This window comes from Drosophila novamexicana, unplaced genomic scaffold (assembly GCF_003285875.2).
Source record: "Drosophila novamexicana strain 15010-1031.04,08,12 unplaced genomic scaffold, DnovRS2.1 tig00004560-arrow-pilon, whole genome shotgun sequence".
NCBI lineage: Eukaryota > Metazoa > Arthropoda > Insecta > Diptera > Drosophilidae > Drosophila > Drosophila novamexicana.
In genome coordinates this window covers 1744660-1772373 of record NW_020825054.1, presented here as the reverse complement: position 1 = coordinate 1772373, position 27714 = coordinate 1744660, and the positions used below count along the sequence as shown (strand labels likewise).

Sequence of the window (27714 nt, the reverse complement as noted above, 5' to 3'; positions counted from 1 at the left end):
GATCTGATGTGAACTGAGAATTACATTGATATTGCCAAAGAGATGAGAATTTTTGAAGTCTTATGCAAATATTTGTGGGGGGCATGAAAAAACCTGTTTAGTTTTTTATTCGCTGCATTATGAATCAATTGTCTGGAATTTGCGTCTTTATTAACTGGGTGCGGTATGCACATGGAATCGTGTATCTTAAAGATACTCGTTTATGGGTCCACACATGATTTCGAATGTGTTGCAGCTCATTTCCTAATCAACTGCATACAACATATTGTTGTTGCTACTTTAGAGCGCTTTGTTGGTTGTTGTTGTTGCTGTCTGCCTATCTTTATGTGTCTGTTGTGCCAGTAACTTGGATTTGTGCAGTAGTTTGTCCGGTGGTTTGTCGATGGTTTCGTAAGCAAACGAGTCTTGCTTTTAGCGGCTCAGGAGCCGCACACAAAAATGCCGTCACATTCGGCAACCACATTTTTCTTGGACTGTGGTAGACACAAGAAGGCAGAAGAGGAATCTGTGTAGTGTCGAAGATTGAATACACTTGCAGCTGAATATTGTTATTTCGAAATTCTTAAAAGATTTAGGCGTCAGCCCCAAGGTTGGAAGCGAGAAAACACGCCAATTCTCAGCTATGAAGTGAAAGATAAAGTAACATTCTATGTTTGTAAAATGCATTCATTATTAATTACAATGTTTATAGTATAATTAACAATAGTGTGTATATACCAGAGAGCAAAGTTTCACGTAAAAATGCGATTCTTTTGCCTTCTATTTAGATTTTAACAAACACTTTATACCGTTACAAATTGTGTGACAATATCTTAATGCCCAGCTCTGCAAGTGTGTTAGAAAATAATAATAAACAGCAAGCAAATGTAGTTTGAACGCAGTTTACACGTTTTCGTATCTTGTATCTGGTAAATGTAGCTAAACTATGCAGCAGCAATTGAAAACTTGCTGAGTAGAGCTCAGCTCACAGACAGCTCAGCTTTTGTCTTAACTGTTTAGCAAGGCCCAGTTTCTATTTCAGTTTCAGTTTCAGTTCCAGTTCGAGATAATCGAGATTGTCGCTATAGATTTCGATTTCCATTTCAAAATGCTAATAAATCGCTGTTAATAAGCTCGTTTCAGTAAATACATATTGTGTGAACTTTGTGAATGGCGGCGGCAGGTTGTAAAATGTCTTTTAGGCCTGAGAAGTGGCTCAAGTCGAACGACATTTTTCCTAAGTGATATTTGAAGGTGAAATCTTATGTTTATCACTTATATTGTAAGAAAATGCAGGTGCTTCGAGTTTCTTATAACTAAAAACTTCCATTGTTGATATTTTCGATGAGTGTTTGGCAATAAAAGAGTAAATTTAGTATTAGCTTATGTACATAAATTAAAATTAAAAAACTAGAATATTTCTATAAGCTGAAAATCGAATTTATAAATAGAAAAATTGCAATATTTTACGAGTAAAAATGTTGTAATTTCTGTATGCATAATTATTTTTCCAATATTGTATGCTTTAAGACCAATCGACATTTTCTGTTATAATACTTATTTAACTAATTTAATTATAATTTTGTAAGGTTCTGACATTTAATTTTGATTAATATACTAATAATAATAATAATAATAATAGCAATTATAATAATAATAATAATAATAATAATAATAATAATAATAATAATAATAATAATTACAATAATAATAATAACAATAATAATAATAACAATAATAATAATAATAATAATAGGCCTTGGAAAATTGAGCCTATGTGTCGTTTGCATAACCAAGATTTATATCAAAGAGTTAATCGCAGTTTATTACCAGTTTTGCACTAAGATTCCATAAACAATCATGGACTTAATTACCTGACTAGCAAATTAGTGCAAAAACCCCCAAATCCATTAAAGAGGAAAAGAGCGAAGCAATTTAAGATCACGTGACCAACACAATACAGTAGCTAAATTAACAATTTTACGGCTCAATCGAGCAATGCCAGCATATTCCAAAGGGTTCCGCTGGCATGCCAAACAATTATGAAGATTAACATGGCAACCAGCGCGTGGAACGGCAGCTCGGGTCGAGCTCCCTTTCATGGCCAGGCCCAGCCATGATTGCCTGAATGGTGCAACTGGGCTGGGCCCAATGCATGTCTGTGGCGCTGACTCTATTCCTATAACCCATCGATAAAGAGCTGGGGATTGTTCAATTGTTTGATCGTTGGAGTTCACGGCCTGTTAGATAACATTCGAATCGAGAGCCGGAGCCCAGCTGCAAAATAATGGCGTTAAATTACCAATATAAATCAATGTGTTAAGCGAACTTGTGAGCCAAACACACAAACACGTACATACACACACACACACACACTCACAACAATTTTTAAACCCACACCCGCATCTGCGAGCACAAGAAGAGTACTCAAATGTCAGGGCGGGCGGGGCGGTAGTCTCCAAAGTGCGGTGCGGCAAAAGGGCGAGCCGCCAAGCCTGGGGCCGGTTTATACAAACGTCTATACCCTGGAAAAAAAACCAGTTGAACAACTTGACTTGATTCTAAAGACTTTTTCTTTCTTTCCAAAGTAAGTTGGTTTCTGTTCTTTTCGTTTTGTTTTCGTTTCGCTCTCTCTCTCTCTCTATCCCTCTTTGTGTAATCGTTTATCTTTGAGTGGAACTCAACTAATGAAAGATCAGTTGGAGGAGCCCTGCAGTTTTTTATCTCCTTTTTTAGGGCGACATTAAGGCACACACAACTCGTGTTTGTGTGTTATATTTGTGTAGCTATGTGCTGCTCCTCGAGCGGATCGAACCTTCTTTTATGGCTTGCAGCATGTGAAACCAGTTTCTTTTTTTTTTATTTGTCTGTGTAGAGATTCTTTATGGTGACTCTGCGATTGTATTTGCTTTAAATTGTTGCTTTATTTCTGTGTTTTTTTTTTTCTTCTTTTTCATCTGCCTTTCCAGAAATTGGTTTAAAGGATTTGTGTTGCGCATTTGTGCGCATAAATTGCGGCTTAAGGTGCTTCAAAACGTCTTTATAAATATGACAAAAATATAAAATTTAAGTATGACACATAGAGAATATTTGACCTGATCTAGTCAAGGCAAATGTTTGCCTGTATTGCTAATATCCTCGTGGCTCAAGCTCTCATAAGAACTCTTCTAGTTACAATTCTCATTATGCTTTTCTATATGTTTACTTAAAATACACTTAAAGTGTTCTTTTCTATACTGTCAAATAAAAGCCTCATCGTTATTTATTCGCAATATTTTGATTTTACCCATAAAATAATGCAAAGTTTCATAAAATGGTATTTAACTGATGAGCACAGAATTTATTGCCATTCAATTATTAGTCATATGAATTATTTAAAATGTGACATAAAGATTGTTGTTGTTGCTTTTTTATCGATTAACTGGCGCTCAAGTCTCTCACTAGCGCGATAAAAAGTGAATGTCAGCTCCGAGAAGCAGCGCCAAGTTTGGTCAAGCAATGTCAAGTTTCTCTAGTTAATAGTGTTGGCAGGGGAGCTATTGGACAAACCAGATTTGCCCCCTTCTACGTTTTATCTATGGGAACGTGTAAGCAATTGTCTTGTAAAGTGCTGTTCTTAAGAATCTTTGCAATCGCTAATTGTGTAAATAAAAATACTTAAGAGAATTGACTGTTACGATTTTCATACCGTAGCCCATTGAAAACTCAAATAAGGTATATATATAATATATATATTCTTGAACAGGACTAGCCAAGAGACTTGGAATTTACAATGCTTATTTTGCTACACCAATTGATGAATATTATGTATCGAAAAATATAGATTTTAATTTACAATGTTTGGAGCTGCGTTAAAGGTATCTCATATACATCTAAGTTTATACGTACCAAACATATATATCCGATATATTTAAGTGAACAAATATATAATAAATACTAACAAATCACAAGATTGCATCTGATTATTATTAGGTATTCATTTCAGAAAACGTCAACATTAAAAAGTTTCACTTTCGGAATTTCATAAATTTTATGAATACAAGTTGTTTTTAACTCGATGCCCACTTTTTGCACAGATAGTAGTAAGTCAGGGTGGGCAGCGGACTGACAAGGGGCGGGACTGCAGTAGCAGGTCCGTGTAAGACCCAAGGCCTAACGCCAAATTTTAATGACAGTCCAGCTGCATATGCGCCTAGTTGCAATGGCTTTTTATATAATTTTAGATGTTTTTTGCTGTTGTTTTTGATTACTTTCCAGCTGGCGCATGTGCTGGGCATATTTGTTAAATTATACACTTTATGTTAATTGGCAGCGCTCCCAAGTGGTTGGTTTTCTTTTCTTTCTATTTTTTATGGCTTTTCGTGCTTGTTTACGATGTTATCAGTGAAATTGTGATTGATGCCTGGCACAAGCTGAAGAAAACTTGCCTAAGCAAGGTTTTTTTTTGTTTTTTGTATTTTTTTGTTTTGTTTTAAGGGGGTTATCAAACCTTTGGCATCGGGCTTGTGCTGGTGCTCGTCAAATTCTTGTTAAAATGATAGCTACACATCGATATATGCCTAATGACGTCTTTGGGCATTGTTCCATTTTTCCAACCCGTCAACAATTTGTCGCATTAAATTCAATTAGTGGTTTTCTTGTATTTTAATTGCACTGGCTTTTGCGTACCTCGAATGGCCATTTGCAGCTATCATAAAAGTCCGCTTTTTTTGAAATGCATTTTCACTTAAATGCAAACAGCTGCAAAATTGCAAGTTGACATTTATGCCATGCAACGCGTGTCCATGTTGTTATTTTCATCTTTTTTTGCTTTTGCCAAATAAGCCTCGCCTAATGCTCAGCATTAAGCCAAGAGGTGAGAGTTTTGCAATTGAAATTGCATACAAATGAAATTGTAAATATTTTATAAGCTGCACTACAGGCTTTACTCTTTAATGGAAATTAAGCTGGTCGGATAAAGATTGGTTTACCTTGTCGAAACTCCCTATTATTTATTTACAATTTATAGAGTCTATTTAACTAACAACAGAGATCTGAAATAAAACATTATTCAATAAATATCAGCTAGTACAAAGTACATGCCTAAATATGTATTGCTACTTTTTTTCTCTATGGGTTAATCACATTTTATAGCTTTTAATTCCAGGAGTTCGCTGTCTTCTAATAATAAATTGTCCAAGATATATATTGTTTAGTTCAGCTTTAAATTTAGTTTTATAGCTCTAAATATATAATATTGAAGGTAATTTAGATTTCCTTTTCTCTAAAAATAAATGTAATTTGATGGCATCAAATCCCATCTGAGTACACTTTACAAAAAGAGAAGGAATTTTTCAAGTTTATTCTAAATAAATAATCATAATAGCTTGGCATATTCATTTAGTATTGACATTTAAATTATAGCCGCAATTATCATAATCTATATAATTATAATTGAGTTTTCTTTCATTTCATTGTGTAAACTTTGTGTGTTTACATTCATTTCAAGATTGTAATATAATAAATAATTGACCTCTAAGTATAAACATATGTACTTTAATAAGTATGTTTGGCTATTGAATTAATAGGTTATAAAGGTTATAAAGTGGAGGACTTATTACTTTCGAATTGTCTTAAGTATGCAAACAAAATTAGTTTCTAATTCTAATTATAAAATATCAACCAATTTCGTACTGAGATTTTGATTATTTTGAATAAGAAGCAACGCAAGAGAATTAATAAATAATAATGTGAACAGAAAAAAGCCTCAGGCAATAAGTAACCTTTTATCCAAATGATAATGATGCAAATAAATATTAATTTTGGCAAAAAAAATAGGGAATACCACAGTTTTAATGGAGATTGTTACGAAAGTTCTTATAAATGATTTAAATATAAATACATTAATTACTATTCAACCATTGAAAAATCAGTTGGGAGATGTATTGTTTCTTTACATATATACTTTAATTTTCATTGTGTAATTGAAGTAAATGTTTGCCATGCTAAGCGTGCCCCATCTTAATGGGGTTCATTACATTCAATCGAACAGGTTTCAACTTTCCATACTCGGCAATCGACACTCTCTTTACAATAATTATCGTATTTACCTGTTGCAACAGTGATTCATGGCGATAATGATTGTTTGGCAGAACGTGCTGATTGCCCGTTGCCGTTCCGACGATATCCATGTTAACAGCCGAAAAATATTGTGAGAGGTTGTTGATGATTTCGTTTTTTTTTCTTTCCACTATTTATTTATTTTTATTTTTTGCTTAGTGTGGCAGATTTGCGTGCTGTTGCTGTCGCAACATGTTGCACAAACTAAATGCAGGCGTTGCGCGCATGCGCTGTCAAATTTACACGAAAACAACAAAATGCACAAATTTTCACAATAATTTTAAAATTATGCTGTGCGTGTGTGTGTGTGTGTGTCGCAAAACTTTAGCTGAGCCTTGGTTAATTAGTTAAACAATTTTAGCGAAATGCACATATTTTTACGTTGGGCTGCACTGAACTTTATACTTTTTACTTCATAAATTAGGCTGCACTTTAAATGGGTTTGGGCGGCACGGGATGGGTGCCCTGGCGGTGTGGCACAAAAAAGTCGCGAGACACGCGCGCGACAAACAATTTGAACACGAAAACACACAGCGACAACAACTGCTAACGGGGCACGTTCGCAAATGGCCCACTGCTGATTTTTTTATAGAAAGAGAGACGAGTACGGGCTGGCTTTAGTGTGCTGGAAAAGTACAGGCGCCGCTGCAGCAGTGCAGCGAAAATCAAAGCGCACGACGACGTCCAGATTTGAGCCCAAAATAAACCGAAACGGGCGAAATTCATCCGTTAATCGCGTCCATTCGCCAGCAAACGTTGTCGACTTTTGAAATGGACGCCGAGCGCTCAAGAAAGCAAAAGCCGCCGTTGCCGTTGTCGTACGTGGAAAACGTAAAATATGCTCAAATATGCCCAACGCGCACACACAGGCGCAGGTAAGCAGCGCGCACCTTTCACACAGACGCAGACCTTCTCACACACACACACACATACTGACACATGTGTCAGGTAGACGACAAACTTGTTGCTGGCAACATGCGCGCGCGATGCTGGCAAAAATGTTGCCAAGCAACTTTTTGAAACATGGGCCAACCAGAGACCCGGTTTGGCGGCCAACTCTACACATATACACATATGCACACACACACACACACACACACACTCAAAAAATAAACGTATGCCTCTTTTGTAGAGTTTGCTGCTGAGCGGCAAGGCGACAGCAAACAAATGGGCAGCACTGGCAACGGGTTTTCGATTTTGATTTAAAAATTTGCTGCTGTTAACTTTAGCTTTGGCTCCTTTGCGCGCCGCTTGCCAGGAATTGTTAAAGGAGTGTTTGTTGCCGACTCTCTGTGGCGTGTTCAAGTTTGCAATCAAAGATAAAAGAAAAACTTGCCAACGTTGGCAGTGTGAAGTGGTATTTATAGGAATGTGGCTCCCTTTTGTAGCTGGCTGCCGTTGTGCATTTCCAATGAGTGACTGCTGCGCCAAGCAAAACAGCCAAGTATGCACATGCACATGCACATGTACATGCTGTGGTAGTTGATATCGCCATGAGTCAGTTGGCTGGTCAAGTGGTCGCTCGCAAGGGCGTTAAGCGCTCAACGTTTGTCTGTCGGAATAACCTATCGCAATTGAATTTGCTGTGTGCCAGCGACAATACTTTAGATATTTTAAATACCTTAAGCTTGCTCAATTCTGCTTTGCCAATTTCAGTTTTGAAAGTGTTTTTCATTTTACGTTTTTTACACAGCTCTATATGCCAGTATGTTGTCTGAAATGTTTACTTATACCTTTTGACTCACTTGTTTGCCGCTAGATTTTAAATACAAGGTTTTCGTCATCGGGCTGCCGAATATTAAATACTCTTGTAATCTTGAATATGCTTAAAAATTCCTTCTTTTGAAATTATTTATTTCCGACCGACTGCTACTATAGGCGCAATAGAACAAAGTTGTACATTTTGTAGATCTTGAAGAGATTTGTGAAGTTCGAAATAGTTTAGTTATGCGAAGATACCTTTAAAAACAGAAAAGTTTTCCTTACAAAATCTTGTTCTTAGACCGATTTTCCTATAAAGCTATATGAAAAAGTGGTTCGATGTTGATCAAATTTTGCTCATAAGGAATGAGCATAGTAAAACTGATAAATGCCGAGATGGTTCGAGATGTCCTAAAAAATATGTTTTTAATACTTCATTATTGACCGATAATTGCCAGCTGTATGATATAGTGTTCTGATCTGCCCGGTATCTACATGTGTACTGTAGAAGCAGACAGACAGACAGAAGGACAGAAGGACTTGGGTATATCGATTCGGATGTAGCTACTAGCTCGGATATGCCTTACTTTTTGCGTTGGCAAAATTAAAATAACCTCGGCTAAGGTAAAAAAATGATCCAGATATTCAAACTATTTAAACAGACTCGCCTTACCCAATAATAGTTGAGACATTTCCAGTGCTTAAAGAAATTGCCTGCAGCTCAAGTGCATGAGTATGCAGACAGTAGAAAAAATAAAAACATAAAACATTTACCAAGTTTGCTATTGCTCTTTGCTGATGGGCGGTGGTCACTATTTTAAGCATTAACTCAGGTTATTTGCCCTCAGTATTGATTTTTTTCTGGACAATTGAAACGTGTGCGGGCAGTTACGGGATTTTTCAATTAAAAACTGAGCTGCTATCGCAGAGTCGTATCAAAGTAATCTGAGCTTGGCTTAAAAGTAATAAAAGTATTAAATTTTATGATATGGTTATGGTCATTATAGTTAAAGCCAAATGGGCAATGCGCTGCTTATCGAACCGCTTTTAAATGGGAGCAATGCAAATGCTATGAACACCTAATGCGTTTTTTTGTACCCACAATTGTTTTATCTAACGTGTTTCTTTTTATGATTGCCCACAACAACAACTATGAGCACGTGCAACCTTTCAAACTGGCGGCAATTCGTTTTTGACACAATTATTGCTTTGAAAGGGTAGCGGCAGGCAGGGTATTTACGATATGACACAGACAGAACCAGCTGCTGATCATTAGCCTACAAGTTTTCGGTATTCGGGCGCCGGTTGGGTAATTTGATTTGTACACGAACATTGCAGGCGCACAACTTTATGAGCCGTAGGTATAAGCCACGCCGGGTTTTCATACCCTTAAAGAGAGTATTTGGCTTTTGTTGCGTAATTTGTAACGCGTAGCAGAAGAAGACATCTTCGACCTCATAGAGTATATATACATTTTTGGTCAGTATCAACAGCCGAGTCGCCTGTCTATTTCTATGCAAACTTATCTTACAGTTTCGCAGCTAACGTCACAAAACTGTGCATAGGTCCTTCTGTAGTAGGTAGTACATTCCACGTTATTGGCTGTCTTAAAGCTACTATTTTATTGATCGGTGGAAGACATAATTTAGGAACCAGTTGGGAATTAAGACTCGCATATTTGTCGAAGAGAATGCTTTTCTATAAGAAGCAGCTATTCGAGGAGATCAAGTTAATTGGTATGCGTCAAATATATTATAATATTTATTTATCATTATTATACATTTTACAGAATTTATTTGTAAATGATTGTTGATATTCTTCAAGCTGTTCACTTATCTGTCTGTTCTATCTTCCGCAGTTTTTGCCTCAACTTCAATCCAATTCAGAATTCCAATTATGTTGCAATGTATGTTATTTCGCTGATTGATCCAAAAAACAGGAATTCCTGCACTGCATTCATAATAAGCTACCGCAAGACCTCAAAAAACGCGTATTTTGTGTGTAAAGAAATAAAAAGCACTGCAGATTTTGTGTTGGCACGTGACTGCGTGCAAATGCAACAACAAGTATGAGAAAAGCAGAAACAAGTAGGACTGCTCTGGTCGGGAGTGAACGTCGAATATATACCCTGCAGTTGCAATCATAAGCGTTCGAATTTTCATGTATGTATGTCCACAAAACGGACACTTGCGGCTTAAATATGTTATATAAAGGTACTTTTAAACATTAGTTTTTATTTTAAAGTTTGTGCAGCATGGAGAATTAAATATTTTATAATATTTTCGTGTTAAGCTTAAGTAAAAACCAAGTCTCCAAATCGATTTTTATCTATATTTAAAAAATGATGTTTGGACTTCCCCTGATTGACAGAAAGACGAACATAGCTCCTCATCGTGGTCAGGAATATGGAGAGTCTTCTGTCTGTTATAAACATTTGCATAAAACAACACATCTATTTTCAATCGGTACAGGGTATACAAAAATGTGCAATTTTGTTAACAACTTTCTTCTTTCGTCGGATGTCTTCAAGCGAAACTCCAACAATACGGCATAACACATGCCGGCGAGGAGGAGCCCTGCGTGCTTATTCAATTTACGACCAACTGCAGCGAAAAGGTGTTCGCGCTGGCCAACTCCTGGAACCGTCCAGACCCACCGCTGCAACTGCATGGCCAGTTTTGCATAAAAAAGGAAAAAGTGTCGTTGTCTGCCCACAGTTTTTGCCTCCCCCCTCCCCTGGCAAGTCTGGGTAATGTCATTTTATCTATGCAGCATTTTGCGTGCTGCCAAGAAATTCATTTCACATGTTGGCTTAAATTCCAACACATTGCTCGTATTTCAAGGGTTTTACAGGCTGTGTCGCTTCAGCCCCCTCAAGCCTCCGCTGGTCTCTCGAATTGAATGAGTTGGCAAGTTTTCTTGATTCGTTTTTTTATTTATTTGATTTCGAGTTGATTCGAGCATAACTCCAAATGGAATTTTACACAGCGGAACTTGAGTCACTTGGCACACTGGTCTTAAGGTGCAGAAATTGTTATGAACTCTAATTTTATATTTTATTATTGTTTCTTTATATATTTAAGAAGCACAGGAGTCATAATTTCGATTGATTTAACGTTTGAGCAACAAAAAATATGATAAGTTCTTAACTGAAAATATTTATGGATATAAATGAATCAAATCGATTTATAGAAGAAATATTATATGTTGTTATTGAAACGAAATGTTTATGAATTTTTTACATTTATATTAACTTTTATGTATATATACATCATATCAGTTACTGTCAAAACAAAAATAATGAAATCACGCCCAAAGTCTACGCATTCTTTAACTTTAACTCAGTTAAGTCTTCAATTGGTTTTAAAAATTTGATTATTTATTTTTTTGTAATAAAAAATATAATTGTTTTTAATATATTGGTTTAGGCAGGAAATATAGCGGAAGTGCGTTCTAGTCAGCTCACACTGTAGTTAAAAAAGCAATCATGAAAACTAATTTCTCAAACTTAAATGCTCTTCAAAATTCAAAACAGAAGCGCATAAATACTGCCAACAGCGCGTAAAAAATAGCGCAAAAAACATTTTTTTTTTTTGGGTTCACTAATGATGCTACGTATAGCAAATAAAAAATGAAACAAAAATGCCTGCAAATGGCTGAAAGAACTGACCAAGACCAAGAGTCCGTTTGTGCTGTGGCTGGAGTGATTGCATAAATGAGTAAAGCCCAAAAAGCTGACGGAAACCGCAATGGAAGGCCTCAAAGGAACCACAGCAAACGGGCAGCCGGATAGGCTCAAGCAGTTCACCTGGCAGCTATGCTAGCGTGTATGTGTGTGTTTGTGTTTGCTTGCCAAAGTCAGCGTCAAATTAGCAGCTACTGTGGAGTCTGACCAACGTCGCATCTGCGGCTGCTTTTCCTTTTGCTGGCCCGCAAGCAAAATTTGGAACATCATTAATATTAATTTTTGCGCAGACAAGCCCTCGGGGCCCTACGGGGGGCTGCGGGTCGTTGCAAGCTTCGCTGCGTTCTGGACATGGGTGTGAGTGATGGGCAGGAATTGCAATGGGTCTCGGCGTCTCGACTCGCAATTAAGGTAAATGGAAAAATGTTGGCTTGACAAATTCTGAACGCCATTTGATTGATCACCTGGTCAACTCACCTTTTTGAAGCGCCGCCGCTGCTGTTGCTGTGAGGAGGAGTGCACTGAGGCCGTTTCGAGCTGGTTGTCGGCGCTGGTGTTGCGTTTACCCAGCGCATGCAGCAGATCGTCCACGTTGCGTATATAAGGTCGTTCCCGCTCTCGATTTCGATCTACTACGGTCGAGCTGCCGCCGCCGCCTATGCAGCTGCTAATGCCCTTGTTGCCCACACTGTTGCTGCGGGAGCGCGAACGGGAACGCGAGCGCTGCTTGCCCAGCCAATAGACTTGATTTGCCAGATTGATGTCGGCGGCAGCGGTCTGGCGGGCGCAATGGCGTGCTGCTGTGGCCTGCTGCTCCTGCTGCTGCTGTTCCTGCGCCTGCTCGCTGCCCAGATACTCGCCCGCAATGTGCACCTTGGGCGTGCTGACCAACTGCAGTCCGGTAGCGCCTAGCTGCTGGGGAAATTCATGTAGCTCCAGTGGAAAACGCGGATCCATCGGCTGGCCAGGCTGACGTGGATACATGTAGCCATCGCGCAGGAACATTTTGCTGGTCGTATAGACGCGATCGTCGATCTGATAGAGGCCATCGGTGCCGGGGCCGCTGCCGCCGCCGATGATGCCATTTCTAACAAAGGCGGTGGGTCGATGACGTACGAGGGGATTGTAGATATTTGCTTTTGGTTGCAGTTGTTTCGTTTTAAAGCTGCGTCGTCTTGTCGAAGGTTTCATTTTGACAGCTGCCCGAAAGTATGCAATGAATTTCCGATAACAATAATGCGCACAAAAGTATGTACTGGTTGCGGCTGTTGCCAGAGTATTTCCCTAACAATTGACAGGGAAATTCACATGGACTATTGCATACTTTTATAAGCCATGTAAATAAAAATCCTAGAGGAATTTAATTTTAGGGAAAATTCGAATTGTCCGGGAATTGCAGAGTACAAAACAATTCTTTGGAAAAAAATGACAAAAATGTACAACTTTTGTTTATAGCGCGCGACGCACATGTCACGTTTTAAAAAATCCTGATACACTTAACGAAATTTGAATTGCGATCTGTAAATAGTAAGTGCCTTAAAATTATGATGATGCAAATGTTTGCATGTGTAGGAAAATTCGAAATACCCATTTGCTCTTAGTTCTTGTACTTAGCACATGAACAAATATTCATAAGAATAAAAATACATAAATATTTATTCAGAGGAAATTTGTACTGTTGAAGAAACCCCAAATAAACTTGGTATTTAGGAAACTTCAATTACGAGCACTTTGAGCTTAAATCACGTCGTTGAGCGAATATTCCTTATTCCAGATTTGAGGAAATTCGAATTACCCGACGCAGCAAGTGGAATTATGAGTTTTTGGCAATTTTTCGAATTGAATTTCGACCGAGCGACGCGCACGAGACGTTCAACACATTTCACGTTCGATTTTTCACTGCAATTGTTTGAATTTTATTGCAACAACTTTTTCTATTATTTGCTAGAAAAGGTAGCTGCCCAGCTAATCCAATTAGCGAGCCCGTCGTAGCAGACCTGAAAATCCGAGAGCCGGGTAGCTGACCAAAGAATTGGCACAGTTGTTGCCTCCGTTTAGTTAGTTGGTTTGCTTATTGTCTTCCTGAACATTGTCCATCATGTGAGCGATAACGATGCCAAGAACTGAGCCTGGTCAAATTCTGTGCTAATCTGTCAGCTTGAGTTAGTTAAATAAGCTAGATTTGCAAGTTATTGGCTTAGTGCCAGTGAACACTCGTGGCCCCAATTCAATATTAAAAGCCCCCGCGCGAATTTTAGCGATTAAATGAAACAATGCACGGATCAGTAAAAGAATCGGAATACACGTAATACAATTTGACGCCCCCTATTTGGATATAGATAAATGGAATTGAGTTCAGTTTATTTTCTTTGTGGTTTAACCAAAGCCTTTTCAAGGTCAATTTTGGTATCGGAATGGTAAACAAGTCGAAATTCAAATTTAAGCCTTACAATTTTCACAATTATACACAATGTACATACAATGGCATAGATACAAATATCTACATACATATGTACATTTACACTCACTATTACTAAACACATTTAGCATACAATCTTAGAACTTTGTTGGCCCTGTTCAGCTTTTCTCTTCCTTTCACTCTATTCTTTTTTATGCAACCTTATCACCTTATAAGTAACTTCTGTCAGCTTTATATTTCCGCCCCACGCAACAAAGAAATGTCAAATAGAATTCTTGTTCAAAACGCGACGAGAAACAAATTAGTACTGAATGCATAAATTTGAGAAGCAATCTACGGGCAAATGTGGTTCCAATGGTCATTCATTACGAAGATAAACCGAGAGATAAACTTCCAGTCACAAAAGCCACAAAGAGAGAACCAAAACGAGTTGCGATAACAATTGTTTTGTTCTTGTAAAGAACGTGAGCTTCGATTAAGATACACCCCCTTTTATTGAAAACGGATGAAAGTGAAGAGACGATAGATTGAAAGAGAAACCGAAAAGCTTTTTAATGGGCATTAATTGCAAGTACCATTGTGATATTTTATACCATATAATAATATAAGTAGTGGAAAATTGATTAATGGAGGTGACTACACTCAAAAAAATGTCTTATCGCGCATTTTATAATAATAAAATATTCAACCAGCATTCTAAAGTTGGAATATAAGGTATATTCCTCATTTCTGATGCAATATTTCTATAAACAAAGGCCCCAATTCAAGACATATTTCTATAAAAATGAAAAAGCAATTTCACTCGCGTGTAATTTGCACGTATTCGAAAGCAGACCGTTGATTATCACGAGAGTAAATGGTATTTCCATTAATTAAAATTGAGAAAATAAAGCACACACATGGATCCGATCTATTCGAACATGCTTCCTAACTTATATACATATGAGTAGTTACATATGTATGTGTATCTATAAATTGATAAGAAATAGTTTCGTTTTACTTACAAAAAACTCATCCTCGATGACCGGATCGGCGAGCATCTCAATGGCCTCTGTCATGGAGCGGCAGGTGCGATTCGTGTTCTTCTTTTTCTTGAGCTTGCGTCCCAATGTGGCCGCATCGCTAAAACGATGCAATAGCTTGTCGCGCTTGCGCACTGCGAGCGGACTGGCCGTGGAGCTGGCATGGCACAGCAGGGACGAGTAGCCATTGGTGGAGGATATGGTGCCGGTGTTGGCATAGAAATTCTGTGGCTGGTACTGAGCCGGTGCAGTCAGCGTGCTGTTCGAGTCGATCTTCTGTATGAGATTATACTCCGACTGTGGATATTTGCTGGCCATGATGCTGGATGCATGCGAGGAATCAGTGGACTGTAGCGATGCCTTCGATGTTAGCTGCGGCTTGGGCGGTGGCGGCGGGGGTGGCTCCTTCATGAGCGCCACACGACGCGGTGCAGCACGCGGTATGGTGGCACAGTGAGTCGGTGAGACGCCGCCGCCATAGCTAACAGCACGACGGTTGCGATCGTTCTCCTTTTCTCTGCAATTCAAGTAAAGAACAATTTTTATGAGATTAGAAAAGAAAGAGACAGGGAGAGAATTTTGAGTTTTAGTCTAAGGATACACGGCCCACCTAAAACGTCGCCGTTGCATGGGTGGACTGAAGAAACAGTTGGGCGCCAATGGCACAAAATAGCCCCACTGTGGTGCCGCCTCCGGCCCATCATGATAGACGCCCAGCTGCGGTGTCAGCTCCCTGGAGTGGCTGCCGGCACGCAGAACTGGCAACGAGACACGCTGTGGTGCATAGCGTTTGTGCCGCTGATGCTGCTGGTTGTGCTTGCGATATAGGTGGTGCTCTATGGAGGATGTGGTTGTGGCATCCGAATCCAGTGTGCAATCAGACTGCAAAACATTCTCGAGCGTGCCATCGCTGGAGTCATCTCTGTCATTACCATTACAATTACCATTACCATTTGGATGCACCACATCATCATCATCATCATCACCATCATCATCGCTGGAGCACTCGGGAACCGTGTAGCAGCTATAATCGATCTGTGACATTGTTTCTTAAAGAGTTTACTAATTTTTTTTTTTGGCAGTTTTTTCGCACCTTTTTTCACTGTCACCGACCGTTTCTCACGTTAACATTTTTATATCTTATTGTGTTTTGAGATTTTAAATTAGTTCACGACTATTTTTTTTGTTTGGTTTTTATTTTATTTTATTTTAATTTTCGTATTTGTTGGCGCTGCCTTTGACAAATGTTAAATGACAATTTCACGTTGTGTTTGGTACACATGCAATTACTCTACAAGTTTGTTCCGACACATTTCGTGCTCGGCTGACTTCAAACTTCTGAGAGAGCATTGGACTGGCCCACGCATTCATCAAGTGTCAAGTCTGCTACCCCCTGGAACAGAGAACTCAGCTACAGAGCTAGCCAGCTGGCACAGACCCAGCTCTGCCTTCCAGCTCAAAAGCTGTGTCCAGTGGGCGCAATTAAAAGTAGTTTTGTGCTCGGAAAGTTGCCTTAATGAGGTGCCGAGCGGAAGACGATAGAATTGTCTAGTTGCCTAGTTGAGATGTTTAACTTTTTGAAAAGGGTCCAGGTTGGCAACTCATAAAATCCCCCTCCTTAGATGGGGCAGAAAATGAGCTTAATTTGCCAAGTATGAGGTCAACTATAAAGATGTATGTGGAAATAAATAATTGCTAACAAATTGAAATTTCTTATGTTTTTTCTTTTCTCAATATTCAATCTAATCCATAAACGAGATTTAGTAAATGAATCTTAAGATATAAATGCAATGCGAGCACCAAAAAAATCTAAAATAGAATGAAAAATTGATTCTTATTACACTCAATTTACCAAAATTTAAAACCGTGGTCTATTTTAAAGACATTTGCAAATCTAGAAATGACATGAGAATAAAAAATGCATATACGTAAATATGCTTTTTATGATAATAGCATTTTTTGGCAAGATGCCCAAGCAGCAATGTTTGCTCTATAATATATATATATATACATATATTATTAATAAAATAATATATAAATAAAACTGTTTGTCCTGACTGACTGACTGACTGACTGACTTATTGACTGACCAAGAACGTTTGAAACATTTGGCTCCAATTTAAAAATAAATGAATATGGTAACGGGCATAAGCCCAAATTCATTGATTGAAATCACTATGGAGATTTGTATGGGAAAATTGGGGGAAAAAATCTAATTGGATAAACTTCTAATTTTTTAACATGGGTAAGGGACTTAATTGTTGGGACGTGTATTCTCCAAGATATATTGCAATTTTAAAAAAAATGTCGAAAAAAATCCTCTGCTACAGAAAAAGTATCAACAAAAAATCAGTTTTATCAACCGCGGTCATATTCCGCACACAATGGTTTGATATTACAAATTTGAAAATATTTTGAAAAAACAGTTAATAACAATATTAATGGACAATGCTGAATTTGTGCCGGCGACTCGCTGGTTACTGGTCCGAGGCTCACACAAAGCTGCATTCATAATAAATTTCTGTTTAAATTACTGGTACTTTTCGTATTTAATTTTCATTTTTCATATAACGTTCTTTAATTCAACTTATGCTACGTCTTAAATATTTTCAAATTGATGGAATTTAACCACCCAAAGTTAAATAAAGTTTTCTAATTTTCGCTGTTTCTCGAAAAATAAAAAGTTAAATTAGTTTTTGCTTAGAAGTTAGCAGTAAGACAATCTTTAAGCCCGAACAGTAACCGCTTAAAGTTCCATTTTGGCCAACGATGGGCGAAATGTAAACTGAGAAATGCATTTGAACTCAAAAAGAGTTCATTAAGAATTTATAAGAAAGCAAAAGTGTCAACAGGGAAATCCATCAACAAAGCAATTAAGATGTCAAACGGCAGAACGAGGAACACGCTCCAAGCACATTCAACAGCTCCAGCTCCAGCTACGGCTCCGGCCCCCCATTAGGAGTGAGCGGGTTTGCCATCGTGTCAACATTGCAGAGTTTTTCATAATAATGATGATGCAAAAAGCGCCGCCAGTGACAGTGAGGCACATCACCAGAATTAAAAGCATTGGAGAGCTGGCACAAAGATAGAGACAGATGGTGTTGGCAGACAGGCGACATGGTAGACACGCAGCGAGCCGGATATGGCAAAGATTACAAGGGATTGTTGTTGCTCTGTTTTGTGCATGTGCGAGTGTGTGTTGGGTTACGTGTTTATGGTGATTTTATTGTTGCAATTATTTTAGAATTTGCGCAAATGAATTGAATTGCATATTGGCAAATGGGCTTGATTAATGCAGGAAAAAAAGGGAAACAGTCCCAGACCGGAAAAGAGTTGAACGATGGAACCGCATTAATGACACTGTCAAACGATTATGTAAAGCTTGGGAGTTCCATTCCATTAGTATAGCAATTCAGCTCCATTGAATACAGTACGTACGCGTAATGAAAGATTAGAGATGAGTGTTATTAACTCTGGCTATAAGGGAAGCTAATGAAAGTGGACATAAAAGCTAGTCAGAATTGTCTTGATTTCCATTTTTATATCACGACTTTTTTTTTTCGTTCACATAATGAAAAGAGTATATTGGTGCTGTCATTCCAAATCCATTTGAAAAATACAAATTTTATTTCCCCTGCAAAGAAATGCATATATAAATGCTAAAAAAGTATTTTTTCCAACACAATTTGCTTTGCTAATGGATGACTTTAAAATCACATTTGTCATCAAATCACTTTGCCACCTTATGAATATTTATATATGTACTTTGGTTCGTTTTAAATTTAGCAATTGCTCACTAATTATTTGATTGCGAATTTTCACTCATTTTCGTTATTCATGAAATGTCACATTAATTTATGTGAATTTTGAATAATTTTCTTTTTACGCATTTTCCACAAACGATAGGTTCATTACAATTCGTCCATTAAAAATACCCCAAAAATAGGCGGAAAAAACGCGAAACGAATTTTTCAAATTATTCACGTTGTATTCTCTCGAGCGGCTCGACCGAATAAATGCGCTGACCGCCGGCAATTTTCAAACTGATTTTCCGAGCGCTGCGACAGACAGAAATGCTGTAGCCTGGGATATGAGAGCGGATAGAACGGAAGAGCTGAAGAGCGGCGGCAATAACATGCGCGGCAGACTCATGCCTAAAGATGCGGGGACATGGGCGGGCTCTTGCGACCAAATGAGAACAAACATTGTTGTCGAGATGTTTGAACAATTTCGGATAAAAATAAAAAGCCAAATTGCAAAAGACATTTCAGACATTTTTACTGGATAACTAGGCGCATGAGTGTTTTGTGTGTGAGTGTGGGTGCATGTGTGAAATGTCGTGCGAAATAAATGTCAAACGTGTAAGTTTCTCTCACTCAAGTCTCTCGTTTTCTTTCTCTTCGTCTTGGTTGCTTATAATTACCGTGACTCTTTAAAAATATATTTCTTATAAATAAACACACACCCCTCGCGCCTACTCTGCTCTCCAGGCCAAGAACAAGCAACAATTTTCACTTGTCACGCATACATTTGCCCATTTTCCCCGCAACCCCACAATCTGTGGGCTGTCCACGAATGTGTGCCATGGTTTATTGACATCTGTTTGCCTGCAGCCAGTTGGAATTGGTGTGATTAATCAGAAGTGCAACCAACTGCCAAAGCCATTCAAGCGCCTCTGCTGCTGCGGTTGCTTTATCAATTACACTTGTTAATTAACGGCTCGATGCGGCACGGTTGGCCATGGATTAACCCGCATCTTGGACATCCAAGCCATTCTGTTCGCATTTGCCCGAGAGGGTGACGATGTGTATTTGATAACAATTGCATGTTGGGAATGCTGGTGCACAATTGCAATTAAATCAGTTCCAAACGGGCGTTCACTGAAGCCAATTGCAGTAGTTGTTGCTCTTTTTTTTTTATTCGCAGGCCATGCTGGCTGCCAGGCGACTTAACGGCAGGCGTGGCGCTTATATGGGCTGCGAATTCCATAAAAATTAATTGAAGCGATGGGAAGAGAACTTCAAGATTATGCCGTGCGGCGGTAGGTATGTGTATCGTACATATATACAACACACATGTGTATGACTAGATTTGGTGGATTCAGAGGGAACAAGTGGACACGCTAGAATTGCGTGCACACGACAATGCGATACCCTGTAATAAGCTGAGCCCACAGTAGGCGTTCTAAATGGCAAAGCTCTCTTGTTAACTAATATCAAATAAAAAAAATAAACATTTTAAGATACCTTAGAGGCTTAAAAATATGCCATTGTTATAAATGCGTTGATTATTCTTCACTACAGCTAACATAATAATGTAATAATGTTTATTCAAGTTCTTAAAGCATTTAAGAAGTTTGAAAAATAATTATAATAATAAATTCGAAACAAAATGAACCATTTTTAAATAAAACTACAGTTTATAAGCTAAACATGAGCGTTTTATAGACAAGGCCAAATCACATTATATTAAAATGTTATAGAACTGATTTAAATATTTATTATTTCCTAAGTTTGAACACGGTCGTTGTCGTTGCCATGTGACAGAGTGTTGTAAAGCTAGCGGGCTTACAAATTATTTATAAAAAGGCAAATAGAATACACAAAATATTCACATAAATAAATTTTAATTGTCGTTTAATTTTCTTGCTGATCCATACCTATCGTGTGCTCATCTGTTTTTGTTCGATTTTGCTGATAATTCAAGCGTTTCGATAGTTTTTTCATAGTCGCTACCTTCGGCAGGCCGTGATTTATGGTCCCCGGGTCTGAAATTAAATGGCATCTCAAAGAGTGAGGTAAAAAGCCTACTTGGCCTAGGCTCGTGCCGGCAAAAAACTCCCAAGTTGTGGCAAGAGACAATATGCCGTCTTACATTTTGCCGCAAGACGGTAAATTTATTATTATTGTGGCACCAAAAACTTGTCACCATAATTATAGCCGCAGCTTAGCGTTTGCTTCGTCTGTGTGTCATTGTCTGGCGGATTTTCCACTGCGTGTGATTTTTTTGTATACCCTAAGGCCATTTTAAATGAGTGCAAGAGGTATAATGTGTTTGAGTGAATGTACGTCCTCAGTCCATTTGTCTGCCTATCATTTCGAAAGCGTCGATATCGGAAACTAAACAAGCTAGGGGCTTAAAGTATCAATATGTATATATTTTCCTATACCACAAGCAGATTAGGTTTATATTTTTTTCGATATCTTGCCATAATATCGATAAAAAACGAAAAGAGTGAGATTTACCAAGCTTGGTCGAAATGTTCTCGTATATATTTTAAATTACGAATATTTCAATTTTTGTATGCCTTTCCCATCCCTCAAAATCTGTTAAAATATAATTTTGTAATGTAGACACACTTTTGGATGCCGCATTGAAGCCCTGAATGCTTAATAAGGATCGGACTGCAAGCACCGAAGTTAATAAATAATGCATTTCACAAAAAGTGGGAGCTAAGAGACAAAGATGAAACACAATTGCTTCAAAAAGTGCAGAGCTTGGCGCTGGGTTTAGGGTATCTCATAGTCGGGCTTACTTGTTATCTCGGGCACTTACGAGAGTTTTCTCACCCAGCTGTTCGTTTTGGCAGCTGTGAAAGGGTTGCTAATTATAAAGAGTAGTACTTACTTATTGCTGTTGTTGTTCTTGCCTATTTTATGTTTATTAATTTTGGTCGTTGCTGTTATTTATAGTGACAGATGCAGGGCAATGTGTTCTAAGAGGGGAGCTGGTCCCCACAAATACCTACACATCGTTTTGGCTGCCTGAGCATTTTTAATGGCCAGAAGCATTTAGTGATGCTTCTCAAAACAGACAAGCGCACCAGCATTGGCCGCATTATTTAAACACATTTCCAAAATATATTCTTATATACATATATATATAAATTGCTTTCTGGAACATTTTAGTTTCATAAGTGCTGCCCACAGTTGATTTATTGCTGTTATAGGCATGAGTTATGGGAGGGAAAGTATTTGAGGGCGGGTCGCTTAGTTCTTATAAGCATTAACAATATGTGGTAAGGGTATCCAGGTATTTTCAATGGTTCAGCATATCCTTTACATTTATAGTTATTTATAACCGGTTCTTTAAAGCACTTAGCAGATACTTGTTTCATATTTAATGCTGCAAACACTTTGCACAATTAATCATAATTATAACATGTCCACAATTGCACATGTCAATTGGGCCACGTGCCAGCAGCAAGTATCAACCGCTGTCAACAAACTAAATGAACTGTAATACTACCTCTGAGATCTGGATTCCCAGTTTCGTTTTTTTTTTTTTTTTTTGTTTTTAGTCAGCCTGAGAGTCTGAGAAACACACACGATTGCATCTGCATCTCTGCTTGCTGAATTATTAATAATTTTTTGTTCGTGTTCCCCTCTTCATTTTCTTTTTATTAAATTTGCATCGTCTGCTCCACAGTTCCGTGTCATTTGGTTCATAGCCTCATAAAAGTCAACTGCAAATTGCAAACTGCAAATGCATCAGCAGCAGCTGCTCTATGTCTGCTGTCTCTTTCGCTCGCAAATTCGTGTTAAGAGGTTAAAATCATTTGACATCGTGCATTATAATTATGCTGCATTCCTGTAGCGCAATGTGCCTTTGTCTAGAGTTTAATTTATTTATCAGCGAGTGAATCAACTTAAACGAATAAGTTTTTAATTGGCAGCTTTATGCTGCAGGTGCTGAAGAGAACTCAAACTTAACGCAAAAAAGCTGTTTTACAATATGTTGCAACTGCCAAATGCAATCTAAAACTGTTTTTGGCAGCACTTTCTGATTTACGAATAAAATTCTGTTTATTTAGAACTCAAAAAGCAAAGTGAATCATAAGTGAAAAACTATTATGAACGTTTGAATTACTCCTACGTTCGCTAATAAAAGCAAAATCAGCTCCTTAAAATTTGTGCAGTTAGCAGCTTATAATTTACAATCGGTTTATGCGTAGATTAAAAAATAAGGAGTGAAAGAGAAAGGTAACTATACAAAAGAGTATTTTCTCATATCAGACACTTTGAAGCTCTAATGAAACCCATCAACGCAATGATTAGTCTGTTATCGAATTTCCCATCATCTTTGAACAATTGCTCTTACCCATAAACGAATGAATGCTGCGCAAAGACATATAGTACACACATATATGTATATAAATGCTGGTATAGATTTCACATAATGAGAAAATTTTCAAGGGCTCCATTGCCTAGGGCGCTAAAATTAAAACTTGAAAAGGCTCTTGATGAAAGGTTTCAGCAGGTAGGAGGCCCCGCAGCGTCTTTGTCTGGTATTAACCTATAATAGGGTGCGATAATTGTACGAGTACCTTAAATGATTTAAGTGAGAGCGATTTGTACTGAATTCAAATACCATGTAATCAATTTTTTGAAAGTAGAAGTGGCAGCTAAGCCAAAAAAATTTCTATATTGTCTTGATGGTGTCATGCTATTGCAAAATAAAAAGCAAGTTTTCGTTAATGTAGACATCAACTTTTATTATGTGGCAATCAGACATACCCGTATTCATTAAGAACAGCACCTCACTTGCTGCTAAGACTCAAGGTTAAGCTTAAAGTTTTTATTTTGAATGCACCATCAGATATTTCATAGACAATTTGCAACTTAAGCAAGTTTCTAACGTGTTTTTACCATATGCATATTTTTTCATATTTAATTGAACACTTTTTTTACACAAAATATTTAAATGGTTTTGTGATGAACAGCATTCAAGCAAAAAGCTGCTAAAACGTGTTACTGCACAAGAGAGACCAAACGGAATGGAGTTGAGAATTGAGGTGCCGAAACCTTTGTGATGCGTTTGACACGCAAGCGTCAAAATACTTATGTCGAGTTATACAAATATAAAAATAAAAATTAAAATAAAAACAACATAGAAATATGAGTCTCATTTCAGAAACGACTTTTGAACTTGTTAACAAAAGGTTGCTTTGTCGTCTTGATGTACATAGTAATGAATTGTTATTAATAAAACTTTATAATAAATATTTAACAATTTTCTATTCCAAGACAGATGTAGAAATATAAGCGTTATAGCAGGAAAAACGAGAGGTTAAAGGTTCAGCCAAGTAAGAAATAGACAGAGAAAGAGAGTGAGACAGAAAGAGGAGGGCCATAACTAGAAATCCAAGAGTATTAAATATGTCACATGCTCTCTAATTTAGTTTAATACCCAATGTAAGTATAAAGACTAGGTAAAAATAGTCTATATATAATATTTAATATATATCAACATTACAATGCAAACAAGAGACAGAAAGAGAGAGTGAAGGCAATAGTAGCCATCTGAAAAAGGAGATATATTATATTACTATTATTTTACTATATGTACTATCTACTCTTTACTATAATGGTAAGTAGGAAAGGGAGAGAGAGAGAGACAGAACGAAAGTAAAAGACATGCAAGACTATATTTTATTTTCTATAATATAAACTATATACTTAAACTGTCTACTCTACACTCGGTGGATATTTTGACTTTGACATTTGTGTAACCTTATTTTAATAATTGTAAAATAAAATAATTGCTCGGAAAGTTATCTTGCTATATTTTCAACAATTTCAGATATACATGAAAGCAGTTCAAAACAAGAAACTCAGAAAAATCGCTGCTTGAGGATGAAAACAATAAAACACTAATTGCAAGCAAACGTAAAATATGAAACGTAAAAATAAAGGCAAATTCCAAGAAATTACCCAAGACACAAACCAAATGGGGCACACACTACTAAATCAAAATGTTGTTGCTCAAATGCAAGAGATCTTGTGGAGCTTGCAGGCAAAATTGGCCCCAATTGCAATTGCTGCGCTTTACAACTAGTGATTGCTCTTGGGTGTAGCTACCAGGAAATAGATAAATTGGAGCCAACACAGCAGAGCACAGCGCAGAGAGATTGAGTCATAAAGTTATGATTCAAGTTTGGCTCTGACTCCAATGGGAGCAATCAGTGTTCCCAGTTTTTTGATTTGGCCATCACGAAATTGCCAAAAGCTGCCGCTGGCCAGACAGGCTAGAAGGTATCTATCCCCCCGTACACACTCCCCTTACCCTACACACACACACACACTATAAAAAACCAGTGGCAATTTAATTTGCGCAGCGAATGGATCGTAATTATTTCAGATCTTATGGCTCTTTGGTTCGTCAACCGTTTCAACTAATTAGCTACTGCTTTAGGGTATGATGACGGTTTGGGCATGGCTCCGGCTCTGGGTGCGGCATCGGACTCTCTTTTTATTTATTTTTTATTTTCTTCGGTGTTGTATTCTCATTTCGCTTCTTTCTTATTTGCCGATTTTCTAGTCTAATGAGGCAAAGGTTCAGAGTTAATCAATTGCCAGACAATTAACCGCAACATTTTGAACTCTGATGCCCGGAACGCGGGCCAACGCAATTAGCGAACGCAGTCAAGTCGCGATTGCAGACGGAGCAGCTGCCCCAGCCAGAGCGGTATGAGGGGTACGGGGGTGACTGTAACAGCGGCATCTGCGGCGCGTGTTGCCAATTTATCTTGAGCGAGTGCCCCGCCAAGTTGCAGATTTGTAGTTCAGCTGCCGCTCTGACTCACTGCCTTATGGAGTTAATCCTGTTTTTCTGTGTCAGCTTGACTTATCGCCCAGTGCGCTGCCATCGCTCAGGTAAGGTATATAAGATTTACAAAATCAACAACAAAAGAGTTTAAACGCTCAGATTTCAAATGAACACAATTGCAAAAAGTTAAACGAAGGAAAATAGAAGCATTTCAAGTATCCAATCCTGAAAACACCAAGACTGGCAAATATACTTCATAAAACAATGATTAGAAAATAAAGTACAAAAAATAAATTTAAAAATCTATATGTTGCTTAGTTTTTTTTTTAAATATTCTTTAAGTTAAAATAAATTACTAATCATTTTTTTTCTTACATTGAAATTTATTTTCGATTCCATATACTATGGCAAGACTAACTTTTACTTTCGGAGGTATCTAAAGTTTGCTACTATGAAAATTCAATTCAATTTGTTGCTGATATCTATCTTTTAAGATTAGTGGAGCGTTTAGCTTAAAGCTAAGGCCAAACACTTTTGCCCCTTAAACACAATATTTGTCGAGTTCTCAATGGAACTACGTAAAATTAATTTGGTGAATAAAGCTAATTTCCCGTACACCCATTTATTGAGAGCGTTAAATGTCATTTTACACTTATCCTTTTTGTTGGTTTAGTATTTCAGACCACTGACTATTATCAAAATGTAGCTTATCTATTTTAAATTTCATCATCATCGATTTGTCAAAAATCTCATTTAATATTTAGCATTATTTTTTATTTTCTTAAACCTATGTGTTGAGTAGATTTAAATAATTTCACAATTTTGTATAAATAATCACACATAATCTTATTTTAAATTTGCATAAAAAGTTAAGCGACACTGAATTTCAATAGTCTTTCTCTATAGACTGTCAATGGATATGTAATTTTCAGTAGCACCCATCCAATTTGTAATTTGTGGAAGGCATACAAATTTCGCCATAACTCAAAGACAAAGACACACAGCTCGTAAGCTTTGTTTGCCTGGCCAAGTTGCTTTGTTTATAACTGGTTCAAAGTTGGCACGTCTTTGGCATACATAAATAATAAAAAAAAAGAAAAAAAAATAAGACCTGCGCAGTACACACACAACTTGTTTATCTGTCTTTTCAGCTGTCTGACAGGCAGCGTCTCCCTCTCCCTGTGCCTGTACCTGCCCCTATTTCAGACGCTGTCGTTGTCCCGGTGCTGTTGCAAGTCCTGTCCGTTCCCCAAAAACGCTTGACAGGCAGCGCCAACAGCTGTCGTGCCAGTTAGTCTCTATCATGTAACCCCTTACTCACTTGCATTTGCTTACTTTCATGTGTTGCAATGGGTGAATGCAGTAATATTCCCCAACGCTGCTGCATCGCATGTCGGCTAATTTCCATGCATATAGTACCCAGGTTGAAGCTGCCTGCCTGCCGTCGGTTTTTAGTTATAGTTGTCCCCTTCGCCGGCTATTATGAGTCCATATATTTGTGAGTCTCCGATGAAAATGTTAATGCCTGGTCAGATTTCATGACTGCTTTTCAAAATGCTTCACGTGCATTTCCTACTCATATGCTAATTTCACACATGGCACAAACGTTTTCTGAATTTTAACCGCCAGCATTTGGGCTGCAACTAACAATTTGTGGCCGAAAGACCAAATGGTTGGGTTCATTATTAAAGACATTGCCTTATTAACGTATTTCTGTAACTGTTTGCCCATTCTAGGTCCAGTTTTTTAGGGTCAATGGGCGCCCCCTTTGCCTTGCTCCCAATATGAGTAATGGAACTGCGGTAATTTATGTGTCAAGTGAACTAACCAATTTTAGACTGCGTCTATAGTCTGTGAGCAAAGTCGACGCCCATATTTTGGCTATTTTGCATTTAAAATAAAGTCGGCCATGGCTATGGCTTGTGCCCCGCAGGCGGGCGACGCTTTGTTGTTGTGAAAGCCGAACAGAACTCAGCTAACAGCGGCTCGTGCCAATAAAATGGCACAAAATGCATTTGTTAATGGATCATAATAACTGCAGGTGGCCCACCAAGAGCGAAAAAACTAAACAAAACAGTTATCTTTGGCATGCCGAAAGTTAATAACCCTTTCAATATATATACATATTTGATCTTAGCTGTAAAATGTTATATATGGAAACTTAATTATTTAATAGTGGCACTTTTTTGCTTACTTTGATAAGAATTTCATTATTAGGCACTAATATCTTTCACAGGATATTGATAAATAAATGAGTATGT

At 37.7% G+C, this 27714-nt stretch overlaps 1 protein-coding gene across 13 annotated transcripts in view; it reads right to left on the bottom strand.

The window, feature by feature from the left end:
* The window catches only part of LOC115770671 (tight junction protein ZO-1), a 111193-nt gene that overhangs the window by 32922 nt on the left and 50557 nt on the right, over positions 1-27714 (bottom strand). For 7 of the 13 annotated variants that reach the window (XM_030716039.1, XM_030716040.1, XM_030716048.1 and 4 more), the window contains exon 3: positions 14888-15422. In XM_030716039.1, coding sequence (XP_030571899.1) covers positions 14888-15422 — 535 coding nt within the window. Of the gene's footprint in view, positions 1-6068; positions 6638-11941; positions 12688-14887; positions 15423-15515; positions 15965-27714 lie in introns of those variants that run through there. The other 6 variants (XM_030716041.1, XM_030716052.1, XM_030716054.1 and 3 more) reach the window with 5 other exon arrangements.